Source organism: Vigna unguiculata, chromosome 5 (assembly GCF_037176805.1).
Source record: "Vigna unguiculata cultivar grain cowpea cultivar isolate G323 ecotype 2 chromosome 5, ASM3717680v1, whole genome shotgun sequence".
NCBI lineage: Eukaryota > Viridiplantae > Streptophyta > Magnoliopsida > Fabales > Fabaceae > Vigna > Vigna unguiculata.
The window spans coordinates 6,910,831-6,925,646 of NC_140796.1; the positions used below are offsets into that span (position 1 = coordinate 6,910,831).

General features: G+C 33.5%; 1 protein-coding gene across 2 annotated transcripts; it reads right to left on the reverse strand.

Annotated features, from left to right (window-relative positions):
* Positions 1-191: 191 nt before the first annotated feature.
* Positions 192-13,327, reverse strand: LOC114185068 (uncharacterized). 2 transcript variants are annotated; one of them, XM_085673082.1, is made up of 10 exons: positions 12,786-13,327; positions 8,398-11,495; positions 7,970-8,203; positions 7,181-7,879; positions 6,256-7,065; positions 4,601-5,356; positions 3,726-4,481; positions 2,232-3,041; positions 852-2,135; positions 192-404 (listed from the first exon to the last, which is right to left on the reverse strand). In XM_085673082.1, the coding sequence occupies exons 2-10, from the start codon at positions 11,431-11,433 to the stop codon at positions 393-395; spliced, it is 8,397 nt and encodes a 2,798-aa protein (XP_085529208.1). In that variant the 5' UTR covers positions 11,434-11,495; positions 12,786-13,327; the 3' UTR covers positions 192-392. The 2 variants fall into 2 exon arrangements, with proteins under 2 accessions (XP_085529208.1, XP_085529207.1); XM_085673081.1 differs by lacking the exon at positions 12,786-13,327 and adding an exon at positions 11,660-12,232.
* Positions 13,328-14,816: the final 1,489 nt, after the last annotated feature.

Genomic DNA, 14,816 nt, shown 5'->3' on the forward strand with positions numbered 1-14,816 from the left:
GTTTATCTTTTTTATTTATATTTGTTTCAAAAAATCTCAGTTTAAACCAATGCATTCATAAAAAGATATTTTTTATTTAGAAAATAAGATTTTTTTTTATCTATTTTTATATGTTTGACGAAATGTTTTTTAAAACCAATATAATCATAAAGAAAACTAAATACAAAATTTAAAACAATAAAAAAAATGAGTAAATAGCAGTTTCTAAATTTATAAGTATAGTATCTACAAATTCAAAGTCAAACAATTAAAATTGTCAATCCACTTCAGAATGAAATACAAAATCGCAAATATAGAAATGTATCCATTTTCTCAAAATAAAAATAAACACACAAAAATAAGATTTTCAACTATCAAACATGCTCCTCTTGTGAAAAATCAGTTTGCATTTCTCAATCAGAGACCTGAAATAAAAATACAACACACAATTAGAAACGCTAACATTTCATTTCACAATACTATAACTTCAATTCAAATTTACATGAATTGATGCTTAATAAAATCGTAGTCATGGGATAATTAGCCTTATATTTGCCAGAAAAAAAGTTCATTATAAACCTCAAATAAGGAAATAGTAATTTTGGGATGTTCTCATTAATAAGGTAAAAAAATAGTGTAGATTTATAACATCACAAAAGATATATATGTACGAACATCAGTGGAACAAATACCTTTCTTATTTTTTATCAGAAAAATATTATATATATATATATATATATATATATATTAATGAATAAGAACATTTGAGGTGCTCCAAAAATATGGTAGAAATTCAGCATCAGTAGGGTCTAATGAAAGAAATTAGTTTACTAGACAGATAAGAAGTTTAATTTATGTAATAAATTTCTTACCTCTTTGTGGAACAAACTCTTGACAATGTTGTTGAGATCATTATCGGCAATTAAAATAGGATTATTCTCGAAGTTTATATGGGGAAACAGTGGTGCTTTTGCAACTCCTCTGGAAAATTTTTTCATCTTGGGGCATTTTGCTATCTGCACTTCTTTCAAACATGAGAACTGCAAAGTAGCTTTCCCAGAATAAAACCCTGCTAGCCCTCGTAAGGAATCCAACCTTAATGTTGTGAGCTGTCCAAATATGATCTCATCATCATCATCATCATCATCATCATCATCATCATCTTCAGCTTCATTCTTTACTATTTCTTTTATTGATTTACAACTCTTTACAATTAGGGACTCAAGTTGCACCAAACTTTTGGCAGTTGAAATTTTGAATAAATACTTCATCTTTTCACAGAAGTTCACAGACAATTGTTTCAGACTGATAAATGATACTGAATTGGGAACTAAATTTTTTAACCGAGGGCAACTTTCAAGGTTTAATATTTGAAGCTTTTCATGAACTTGGAGTTTTTCAGCAGGGAATATCTCCTTCATTCCAAGGCATCTAACAACTAGATGTTCTAAATTGGGTACTTTGTGGAGGAAATCAAAAAGCAAAGTATCTTCTTCACTGTCATCATCTTCACTGTCAGCATCTTCACCGTCATCTTCTTCACTGTCGGCATCTTCACTGTCAGCATCTTCTTCACTGTCAGTATCTTCATCGTCAGCATCTTCACTGTCAGCATCTTCACAGTCAGCATCTTCTTCACTGTCAGTATCTTCACTGTCAGCATCTTCTTCACTGTCAGCATCTTCACTGTCAGCATCTTCATCGTCAGCATCTTCACTGTCAGCATCTTCGCCGTCAGCATCTTCACAGTCAGCATCTTCTTCACTGTCAGTATCTTCACTGTCAGCATCTTCTTCACTGTCAGCATCTTCACTGTCAGCATCTTCATCGTCAGCATCTTCACTGTCAGCATCTTCGCCGTCAGCATCTTCAATGTCAGCATCTTCACAGTCAGCATCTTCTTCACTGTCAGTATCTTCACTGTCAGCATCTTCTTCACTGTCAGCATCTTCACTGTCAGCATCTTCATCGTCAGCATCTTCACTGTCAGCATCTTCATCGTCAGCATCTTCACTGTCAGCATCTTCACTGTCAGCATCTTCAAAGCATAGCCCAAGATAGTTTAATTTGCCAAGGAGGTCTTGTGGCAAATGTTTATTGCTCAATAACATAAAGTGTTCCTCATTGAGTGTCAATTTTTTCAGTTTGGGAACAACCTAACAAGGTAAACAAATTCAAAAGTAAATGTGGAGTTAGATGGAACAAAATAATGGAAACAAAAATACAACTCAAAATTGGTAGTGTTTTGTCACCTTCTCAACAAAGAAGAAAGGTTGCTGAAGCTGGCTAATTGTATCTCGAGAACTAACTTCACTATCTGCTGTATCTGAAGAACTAACTTCACTATCTGCTGTATCTGAAGAACTAACTTCACTCTCCGACGAATATGGAGAACTAACTTCACTTTCTGTAATTTCTTTTGTGTCACTATCAATAAATTCAGATGTGAATAGTTTCAACTCTGGACAATAGGACACGTCTAAGCTTTCTAATATTGGGCATTCCAGATGGTGTTTTCCAGGATAAAAGCAACTTAGTTGTGGCAGCTTATAAAGAAGCAGAGAGGACAAACAAGAGAATTCAAACATTGTAGTTGTTTCCTGTTCCATTGCAACTTCCTTTCCAACGATTGATACCAACTTCGCACAGTTCTGTATCTCAAGTGTCTCAAGCTTTACGAGATTTTTGGAAAGGGATGAATGGAATAATGTTGCCAAGCGTTTGCATTCACCAACACTCACTTCTTGCAAATTTGGAAAGTTGATCATTCCTTGTGTATTTTGTCTCCATACCCACTCCAAATTTGGCAACTTCTCTATAGTAAGCTTTTTCAAAGGAGAGACTATTCCATTGCTTTCCATCGTTTCAATGTCAAATATTACCTGCACAGCCTTGCAGCTATGCACCTGCAATTCTTCCAAGCTCCTTAAGACATAAAGGATTTGAGATGAAATCTCAATATTTTCTGTAATGTTCTTTAACACCAATGTTTTTACTCTTTGAAAGTAGTTGTCTCGCAACGCAGCTTTGCCATGCCAAAATTCTTCCATCTCAAGATTCTCCTTCATTGTCCAATGTTTTAATATGGAAAAAAAAAATAAGAAGTGGATATAGAAGGACAAATATTAGAACATCACTTGAAATGAACATTACGTTATCAAAAAGAGTTTTGAACCACCTTAAGTTTTGAACTTCGTTTCTTATCATAACAGAGGCATCGCTGTATCAGAGATACTGTATACACACTAAGAATGTGAAAGAAACATTTAATTTTGCTATAAATTTACACTATTAATTTCAAAATATTTCCAATTAGTAAACAAAAACTGTTTTGAATAAAAGAAATTAATGAAAAAAGCATACTTGTCAAGTAATAATACGAGACCAATTGTATAGCTTACAAAAACATAAGTTAAGTACTCATTTTAACAACTATAATTTTGAAGTAATATTTTTGAATATTTAAATTTATGTCATGCTTCATGAAATTAAGATAAACCATTTCTTTAAAGAACTACGTATTGGGCATCTTCAAACATGTGGCAGCAAACCTCCGTAGGTACGATCTACTACTCTACTTTAAAATGGAAAGGTAGAGAAGTAAAACTTAAGCACTATTCTTTTTATGCAAATCAGATAAAGTTGCGTATATACCAACTTGAAATTAATAATTTTAAGGACTTCCCACCCTCCTTTAACTCTGCATCTTCCAATCCCCAAAACTTTTACGATAATGAATTCCTTACCTGTTTGACAAGCAGCCACTGGACTGTAGAGTTGAGATCATTGTGGAAAGTTAAGCCATAATCATCTGTTAAAGTTTCAATCCCATGAAACATTGGCGCATTTATGCTTCCTTCAGAGAAAGTTCTCATATTGGGGCATTCATTCACTGTGACTGTTTTCAGTCTTGAGAAATGCAAAGTGGCCTTTCCTGAATAAAAGCTTGCTAACATTGGTAAGGAATCCATCTCTAATGTTGTGAGCCGTCTAAACTTGATCTCAGCAGAAGCATCTTCATCTTCTTTTTTTACTATTTCTCTTATTAATCCACATTTCTTTATATATAAGAACTCAAGTTGCACCAAACTTTCGGCAGTTGAAAAGGTGAACAAATAATGAATATTTTCACAAAACCGTACAGTCAACTTTTTCAGAGTTACAGAAAATGGCTTTACCCATGGGTGCTCTAACCCTATTGACTCCAGCTCTTGAAGATTTAATAAGGTTAATCTTTCCAATTCTGGAAGTTTTCTGTCATGAACTTCAAGTTGTTGAGAGGAAAACATCTCCTTGAGACCAAAGCATCGCCTTACAACTAGACGTTGTAAACTGGGTAGCTTGAAAAGGAAATCAAAAGGCAAAGTATCTTTCTCTTTGTCATGATGTTCAAAGGATAGATCAAGTTTATTTAAAGTGCGAAGGAGGTGTGGCCACTCTCCTTGGCTCAGCAAGATAATATTTTCTTCACTGAGTGTCAATTGTTTCAGTTTTGGAGCAACCTAGCAAGGTGAAATGAATTCAAAAGAAATGTCATGGTAGCAGTTTGAAGCAATAAGAGGGAAATATATAATAAAATGGAAAAAGAAAAGAAAAGAAAAGAGTGCTTGTGATTTGTCACCTTTTCAACAGAGAAGAGAGGTTGTTGAAGCTGGCTAACAGTATTGGGAGCACTGACTTCACTCTCTCTAACTGGTCCTTTCCCATAAAATTCTGAAGTGAATAGCTTCAACATAGGACAATACGACACGTCCAAGGTTTCTAGCATGGGACATTCCAGAAGGTGTTTTCCTGGATAAAAGCAACTAAGCTTTGACAGCTTATAAAGAGAAAAGGAAGACAAACAAGGGAAATAAAATATTTCAGTTGTGCCATGTTCTGTTGCATCTTCTTTTGCAACGATTTCTACCAACCCGTCACACCTCAGTATTTTAAGTTTCTGTAGTTTTACAAGATTCCTGGCAACGGATGAAGGGAATAGATTTTCAAGTTTCTGTAGCTTTACAAGTCTCAACTCTTGCAAATAGGGAAAACTCACAATTCCTTGAGGATTTTTGTTCCATACACAAGTCAAATTTGTCAAGTCATCCAAGTCAAGCTTTTTCAAACGAGAGATTATTCCCTTGGTTTTCTTCATCTCAATGTCAAGCATATCAAATACAAACTTAACTGCCTCGCATTTATGTACCTGCAATTCTTCCAGGCTCTTCAAGCAAGCAAGTATTTGAGATGGAATCACAGCTTCTTTTTCAATGTCCTCCACCACCAGTTTCTTTAAATTGCCAAAGTAATTGTATGGAAAAACAACTTTCTTGTACCAAATATCCTCAAGACTATCCTCCATAAGTGTCAATTCCTTTGAATCTTCAAAGGAAACCTATGAAAATAGACAAAAAGGAAAAGTGGATAAGGCAATGCAAATACAAAAATTTCACTTGAGAAAGATAATACTATCTTATCAGAACCAATACTGAAATTCCTTTTCACCTTAAGGGGTAGAATGAGGGTAGTGTAAACTACTGAGAATGTGAGATAACTTTTTCTTAAACATTCCGCACCAAAACAATACCAACTATACCACCTCCAGAAACACACCAACTGGAGCATCATCTGTGCCCCTCCAACATGTTAAAGGTATGCATTTATTCTTTGTATTAGCAAAATATGGAAAGATTCCATATCTAGAAATTTGGGGTTTCTTTTAATATTAGATCCTCAATTGTTTCTGTACTTAAATCTAAATAAAGCATCTAATGTGTACATGAATACATTGAGTATGGTATCAGTGAGTTAGAGTTCTTTGGTTTACAATTTGGCACAGCCACAATGAGTGCCTTTAATAGGTGCAGAGTACCCATTGAGCAAGGAAGGGTCAAAGTTCCCAGGTAAGGGACAATTGCCTATAAAGTATATATCTCTTAATTGAATTCACCAGAATTGTTTCCAACTTGAGTCTCATTTCCTTGTCCAACTGTTAAATTGTTTTTTCCTATACACTTCAAAAACTCATAAAAATGACTAAACAAATCCTGCTGCACGACTCTTAAGGAGTGATAGTAACACCTCAATGAGCTCCTAGATAAGCTAAAACCCATTTGCCATCCAACAGATTTTTGTGGGAACATGACTACATGTATTCATTTGATTTGATTTAGAAAAAATACATAATTATTCGATGGCAGAACATTTGCTGAAATTTTTATTGAAAACTGAATTATGTGAAGAGAATATGGCAATTTATTATGATGATTAACAAATAATCTAATATTTGCATACCTGATCAGTGGAAATTTTTTTCAAAGTGGCATTCAAATTGCGTTCCCAGTACCATCTGTCTTTTTCACCAGCTGCAACATGTACTTTTCTTAGATTAGGTGCACTTTGGATTTCACAGAATGTTTCCATCTTAGGGCAATCACTCACTAATAAATTTTCAAGCGAGGGGAACTTTAAGTCACACTTCTCAGAACTGCAGAAACAAGTGAGGTTTTCTAGGGACACCAATTCAATAGCTTTTAGTTGTCTAAACTCAATCACTTGTCGTTTTTCCTCTTTCTTAATAATTTTCTTCATATCTTCACAAAGACTTACCTTCAAGGTTAGGAGTTGAACCAAGCTCTTGGCAGTTGAGGATGTCATTAAATTTAACAATCCTAAACAATCAGTTACTTCCAAATACGTCAAGTAACTGAAAGACGCCAGGGGTGGCATTAAGCTTTTCAATTTTGGACATCCAGAAACGACTAAGTGCTCCACCCTCTGAAGAAGCAGGCCATGTTCAAAACCTATACTCTGTAAATACCACACATTGTTAAACACCAACTCCTTCAGTTGCACGACAATCCCAATTTTTTCATCTGTGGCAAGGCTAGTAGAAGCCCAAAACTCTTTGAAGAGACAATTCATCAATGTTAGGCTTTCCAAATTAGGAAGTCTATGAAGCAACCAAAAGACAATTTCAGTATTCTTCAATCCAGACAAGACAAGCGATTTTAATTTGTGCATTCTATGGACGCTAACAATGTAGAACTGTAACCACTTTGCTTCCTTCGAGCTTATTGACATATATTCCAAATTGTGAATCACCTAAAAAGTAGGAGTTAATGAAGCATATTATTTACAACCACTAATCTTGCAAGACAAAGATTTTCATTAAACTTAAGTTGCATGAATGACTTTCATGAATAAATTATTTTCGTACCTTTTCTGTGGCTAGAAGGATTGGATTCATTTGTGAATTTGTGGTTTCTTCCAAGTTGCTACAAACGAGTAAAGAAAATTTTCGCAACAATGGCCATTCTAAACTGTGTGTTCCTGGATAGAAATTCCTGAGTTCAAACAAATGCTGTAACGACAGAGTATTTAGCTGAGGGAACCTAATGGTGACATCTTCTTCATTTGATCGACTGTTCCAAGCAACAACCTCCTTCATTTCCCAGCAATTAGATACATCAAGCGTTTCCAGTTTTTCTAAGCCACTTGCAACCGAGAGTGGAAACAGATATTCTAACATTTTACACTTGTGAACAACAATGCTTTGCAGATTATTAATATTAAGAATTTCATCAGTGTCCAACTTCCATATATGTACCAACTTTGGCAACCCTTTTAAGAAGACATCATGCAAGTTTAACTCACTTCTACCATAAGTTTGTGGAATATTCCCAAAGTCAAATATGGTTTCCACTGACGTACAATCAGTAATCACCAAACTTTGAAGGCTCTCAAACCCTTTTTCAATGTGATTAGGAAATATTGTAACTAGTTTGTTGCATTTTCTTACTATCAAAGAATCCAAACGGTTAAAGGAATTAAAACCCATATGGGGCTGCCATATGGTATTCAGTTGTTTCATGTAGTTGATCTCCATTTCCTTCAACTTAGGAAAAATATCAATATTCTGCAGCAATTGGAAGTATTCATTAGCAATACGTGCAATTGAACAAAAAAAGACATTAACAGTTAAATTAAATTAGATGACTCTACACACCGTTGCATCTTTTGTACTAAATATGTCCTCCATCAATTTACATCCACTTACGAAAAGGCTCTGGAGATTCACTAGACTTCCAGCTGTGGGGAATGACAATAAATATTTCAAATTGTCACAGTCTGATACCTTCAACTTAACCAAATTTTGAAAAGAATGCAAAGATTGATCATTCCATATCTGTGGGATGTGGATAGAGGATAACTCCAAACATTCTAATTTGGGAATCGAAACCTGGAAGAACACATAAATATTGTCTTAAGAATAACTAATTTTTAATTTCAAAGTTCTACTAACCCAAGAGAAAGCCAACACATAAAGAGATTGACTCTTACATCTTGTAGAGAAAAAACATATCACATTGAACATTAAAAATTGTAAATGTGAAGTAAATGGTAAACATTTATGGTAATATTTTTTTTTAATACCTTTCCATTGAAGAGCGAAAGGAAACAATTGTTATCTTGTTCAGATGCTGAAGTAATTTCCTTGATCTCCTTGTTTGGCACTTGGTCTTCAAATGATTGTGAGATTAAAGGCATCTTACAGTTCGTGGATAAACAACAAAATGCTGGTAATGATTGTAATGTTAAAAATCTTAACTGAGGAAACTCGATCTTCTCAGATTCAATAGCATCGGCATTATATGATTCTCCTTCAACAGAAACAATCTCCTTCAAAGAATCACAATCACACACTTCAATTCTTTCAAGCATGCCAAAACATTCAATCATTGAAAAAGAGAAAATATTTTTCAATTGACCACATGTTTTAACATTGATGATCTTTAATCTGCTGAAAGAGTCCCTTGTGAGCTTATTGTCACATATTTTCTCCAAATTCTCTAGTTTGTAAAGACTCATGGACTCCAGTTTGGGGAAAGCTAGTAAAGGCTGAAACTGCTCCACTGAGTTAATAATAAACTGGATGCCAAAATTGTTTACAACATATAGATGTTTCAAATTTGCAAACCCTTCAACATTGAATTCATAGAGAACATCATTAACATCATTGAGATCTCCCAGCAGCAAATATTCAACATTTTTAAACAACATCTTAATCCATTTTTGAGAATGAATGTTAATATGATTACCTCTTAGGTTCAGTGCCAAAAACCTCACCGCTTCATACTTATCCAATACTTTGAATTCCACCAATGATAGCATGTTGAGTTCTCCAATGACAATCTTGTAACTCTCTAACTTGTCAAAGAACATGTTTTGCGGAAAATTGGCAACACTTGGAATGTGTATGTCTAGAGTTCTTAACTGATTTAACTGCATCAACTCAGCAAGAGTAGCATTTAGACTTTGGATATTCTGCTCTTCCTTCTCTTGAATTGAGTAGTCTCTCATATAGAACTCTTCCAAACTCTTCATCCTTGATATGATATTGGGAGGTATTATTCTTAGTTTTGGACAATTGCTTAAGTCAAAAAGTTGTAGTTTATCCAATTGCCCGAATTCATGGGGCAAACTTTCAATATTAGATCCTGAAAGAGTAAGGATTCGCAATTTCTTTAACATTCCAATGTCTGATAGGTTCTTTCCTAGACTACATCTCTCCAAACTAAGCATTCTTAGTTTTTTTAGGCATTTAAGGGAAGAAGGTAAGCGTGAAAAATTAACACCAGTTAATATTAAGACTCTCAGCTCAAACATATCTTCGAAAAAGTTGTTTGGTATCTTCATTAAATCATCTTTACTGCTGATATGCAAGACTTGTAGTTTAGGACAATGTATATGCTTAGGAAGATCATTGAAATCATAATATTGTAAGAAAATAGCAGTGTACCTTTTAAGTTCATCCTTATGCGGCCACTCATCTAGTATGCCATTTTTCATAAACAGTACATGTTTTTCTTTTGATGATATTGAAAGAGCAACATCACGCACAATGTCATGCATGTTGAAGCGCTCAATGGAATAACTTTCCACCAACAAGCTTGAGTCTTTTAGCCCTTCTATCAGCACATTTACTCTGTTTCTTGCTTCTTTAATTGTGTGGACTCCTTGAAGCAAACCCGAACCAATACAGAATTTCACCAAATCCATAATCAAAGCATCATTTCCCATTCTAGCACATTGTAAAAAAAGACACTTAAGCTCATCATTTTTAAGATGATCATAGCTCAACTTTACAGAGAATTCAATAGATTCCTGCTCTTCTGTAAAACTTTGTCTTTTGATTTGTCGATAGACATCCTCCCATACAGAAGCGCTCTTATTCTTTAGTGCCCTGCCAATGGAAACTAATGCTATAGGCAACCCAGCACACATTTTGGCAATTTCAGTAACTTCCCTATCAAACACAGAATTTGTGGAATGTATACCAGCCACTTTCTTAAGCAAGGTTTCTGCCTCCTTTTCATCAATGACTCCTACCAAGAAAGTTGATTGATCCTTCACATCCATTTGATTACATATTACTTCTTTACTTCTAGATGTTAGAAGAATTTTGCATCTTTTGTGATCGATTGGTACCTTTTCTTTTTTTACCTTATTGGAATCTGCAGATGACTTGTCCTTTTTCATCTTATCAAAATCAATAGACATATCTTCTTTTTCCCTCTTATTATAACCAAAATCAGAAATATCCTTAACATCCCATTGGTTATCATCATCTTCATCATCACTACTTGGAATCCCCAATTTATTCAAGTCCAGTCCATCCCAGAGATCATCTAGGATTATAAGTGTGTTCTCCTTTTCTTTCTTTAACCTCTTTCGAATTAGATCTGCTCTTAGAGTTTCACTTTCCTCTTCCATTCTCATTCCTAACATCTCTGCAATTTGTCCTTGAATATTTTTTATATCAGGATTTCTTGTTATGTTTGCCATAACCACCATATTGAATAGTTTCTTTTCCTGAACTTTCTTGGCAATTGCTTTCACTAAAATGGTCTTACCCACACCACCAACCCCATAAACTCCAACCATATTAGTTTTAGAGTCTTCGAGAGTTTTCATAATCATCTCCAAAGTTTTGTTTCTTGAGCCAAAGCTTTCATAACCAGTGGTTGTCAAAGCAGAATCAACAGTTGGAAATACTCGATAGGAAACTCTGTCAAACTTCTTTTTCCAATGTTCATCTGCTTTTATTTCTTCTATCATCTTGGTAGCATTCCTTCCTAACCTATACCTTAAATGCAAGTTATTTGGAAAGAAACCAATTGAACTGATCTTTGAATGGCGTTCATCTACAATAAAACTTGCATATTTTTTTATCTTTCCATCCACCTGTTTGAACCAATTATGAACGTCATCTTCAATTTCTTCTGCATTCCTCTCTGCTTTCTTAACTTCATTCTGTACCCTCTTCCTAGCATCACCCAGCATCACAATGTAATCTTTCAACTCTTGAAATTTCTCATTGTAATTAAAAAAGTAGCCCAATTGTCGTTTTACCACACCACCTCCAATTTGAAGTGCAGTTTCGGTAGTTGTGGAAATAATTGTCTCCATTGCTCCCTTTACAATTGACACAAAATTCCTTTTTATTCTTATGCTATGGTTACAGCTTTTTCCTGGATGTTACAAATGCAAAATTTAAAAAAAAAAAAAAAGAACTACTACACAAAAGTACGGATAAGGAAGTATATAGCACAACTTAATTTAAGGTTGTTATATGTTTGTGTTGAAAACTACTGCAGAACTTTGGAAATTGTTAGAAATGTAGGTTTAGAAATACCTAGAAGGTTGAGAAAGCACTAAAAGTTAGCTCTTCAATACAAAAAGCTCGCTTTAGAATCTCTCCCTCTCTCAACTCCATCATACTTCTTGAACCTTTCCTTTGCCAAAGATGAAGCAAAAAGTGTTTTCTATTTCTCTGGGACCCCAATATGCAGTAGTGGGGTTCTGCTACGTAGATGGAGTCTGTGGCAGTGTCAAATTATTCTATGTGTTGTAAGAAAAAAGATTTTTATTTTTTTTTATTTTACCCTTATACATCAATGCATGGCACTCCCTCCCAGTGTCTCACATGATCACACACCATTGACACTTGGAAGTAAAATGAAATTGAAATATCTGGTCTTTTATAAAAAAATTAAATGGAACAATATTGAAATTGTTAGTATTTTTAAGTGCGTTTTTGAAGTTTTATGTTGGATAAAAATAAACAGTAGAACGTGTAAAAAGAAACACTCATAAAAATATAATTTTAAGATTTTGGATTGAAATTTATAAAAAGCTTAAATCCAAGATATGGGGACAAGGTGGTTTGAGGAATTTTACTTTAGTGCCTAAGTTTTAAAAATGACGTTACATCAACATAATTTGAATGTTTTATTTAAACTCGGTTCATATGTTTCAAAAATTTAATTATTTGAAATTCTAGGATGATTTAAAACTATAGGATTAATAAAACTAGTTTTTTACTCACATGTTTCTTTTTAAACCTTAATTCTCTCATCTTCTATGTATTCTAATAAATTAAACTATAGGTATTTTAATAATTTAAAAAAAAAAACAAAATATATAATAACCCATGTATGAGATGAATGAGATGAGAACAAACACATGATGCATATATGTATATAGATCTCGTCCTCAACTTCATACTTCAATTCCTCATACATATAAAATAGAACTATAAGATACAAACTTTGGAAAGTAGACCAAAGTAACATTGTGTTAAAGAAATAGAAATTTGATGTTTCATAAAGTTTCAATGCTGAAACTAATACATAATTGCAATAAAGAATAACCGATGACAACGAGCATGTTTTATTAACAAAAGTATATATATTAAGAAACAACAAAAATACAATATTATTATAACATTATTATAGAAAAGGTTGATTAGATTTACTTACTTGATTCCTTGCTTCCTTGTTGTAAACTTGTACCTATTACCTATTCAGTTTGATTTTATATAGGTGATCACGGAAGGTGGTGAAGATCGACCACTCAGAATGAGGTATTTTTTTCTTATATTTAATTTGAGTTTTTTTTTTTTTTTTAACTTTATGCTGACAAAAGTTTAGGAACACAGACGAGAAGAACAAATTGGAAGGAAATAATAAAAAAAATAATTATTTTTTGTATCTTTTTACTGTTTGGAAAACAGGAAATTTAGAAACGTAATAAAGAACAAATTTGAACGAAATAAGGAAAAACCAGTTTTTTTCTTCTGTTTTTAGATTTTTTTTAGAGGCTATAGCAAAAGAAAACACAGGGTAATTAAAAATAAACTTAAAATATGTAGAAAATATAGGTTTTTAAGTTTTTTTTTTGCTTTTTTTTTTGAATTCAGAAATCCAAATGTATAAATAAAAGATAAAAATAGAATGTAAATATAAAAAAAAAAAGTTTGATCAGATTCTGAAGCACTAGATCGAATTTGGTTGAAATGTTTTTTCTGCTTGGTTGCTTTGCATAAGCAAACAATGAGCCACAACCCATATATAGAGGAAAGTGATTGTAAGTTCTTTGCTTGACTAGAGAAAAAAAAATTAAGGTAAGAAACTTTCGAAATCTTTTAGTGATTCTTTGCTTGACAAGGTGTGAATAAAAAAGGGAACGAATAATATTTTTCTCAAAAGAATAATGCTTGAGGAAATTGTGCTTCTGAATAAGAAAAGAATAAACATGTTTTGGTGAATGGTTAGAGGAAAGGATCAATATTTGTAGAAGGTATAAATGCTGCTATATTGTAGTTTTACAAACTAATAATAATTGAATTACACGATATGAATACCTCAATTTGCACATTATCACTTTAAAAAAAGTACATATTTAAGGCTCAAGGGGACTATATCCAGCCAACCGTTCAAAATTAAAATAAGTTTGTGTAATTTAAAATTAGTTATCATAAAAAAAAAGCATAAAGAAGTATACTAAGTCCTATGAAAATATTCAATACTTACATAAATTAATTATAAATTGTGAATACAGAATTATTTTTTTCCAATTTTTTTTAAGAATCTATCCAAAATATAGCAAATATAATTAAACATCACCTATTTATTGCTTCATTGCATTAATTTGAAACGATAGGTAAACTTTTTCTAATATATAGAGGTGTCAATTCGGTTTATCTCAAGACTTGACTTTGACTCATCAAATCTCGACAAGGGTAACTTGACTGAATTTGGTTGGGGTTCACTCGGTCAAAATCAACAAAATTTCAATTAAAGTTAACTTGGTCAAATTTAAATTAGAGCCGGCTTAGTCAAATTCAGATGATTTTTTGTTGAGGCTGACTTGGTCGGATTTAATCAAATTTTGATTGTGGTTCACTCGATTGAATTCAGCCAAATTTCGATTGAGACCAACCGAATTCAACCAAATTTTGATTATGGTTGATTGAGCCAAATTTGATCAAATCTCGGCTAGCGCCATCTTGGCTGACTTTTGGTGGTGGTTGACTCCATCAAAATTAGCCAAATTTTAGTCAGGGTCAACTCGGTTGAATTCAGTGGAATTTCAAATGATGCCAACTGTGTAAAATTTGGACGAATTTAAGCTAGGCCTACTTTGTCGAATTTGACCAAATTTCAGTTCGGGTTGGCCCGTCTTGACCTTCTGTTTGATCTTGTTCGTCTCGACCTTCGACCCTAGCTAGTATGCCTCAACTTTAGGCTCAAAGTAACCCTTCTTGACCTTCAACATGTTTGATGCATCTCAATTGTTGACTCAACCTTTGGTCCTGACCGTCTCATCTCGATCCTCGATCTGAGACAACTCATCCCCATAATGGTCAGTTTCAAATTTCTGTCCATAACGGTCCATCTCGACCTTCGACTTGACATGCCCATCTTGACTTTCAATCCAAGACGACTTGATTCGATCTTTGACTCAAACTCAAGATATTGTTTTTAAAAGTTAATTAAAGTCTTTTAGTG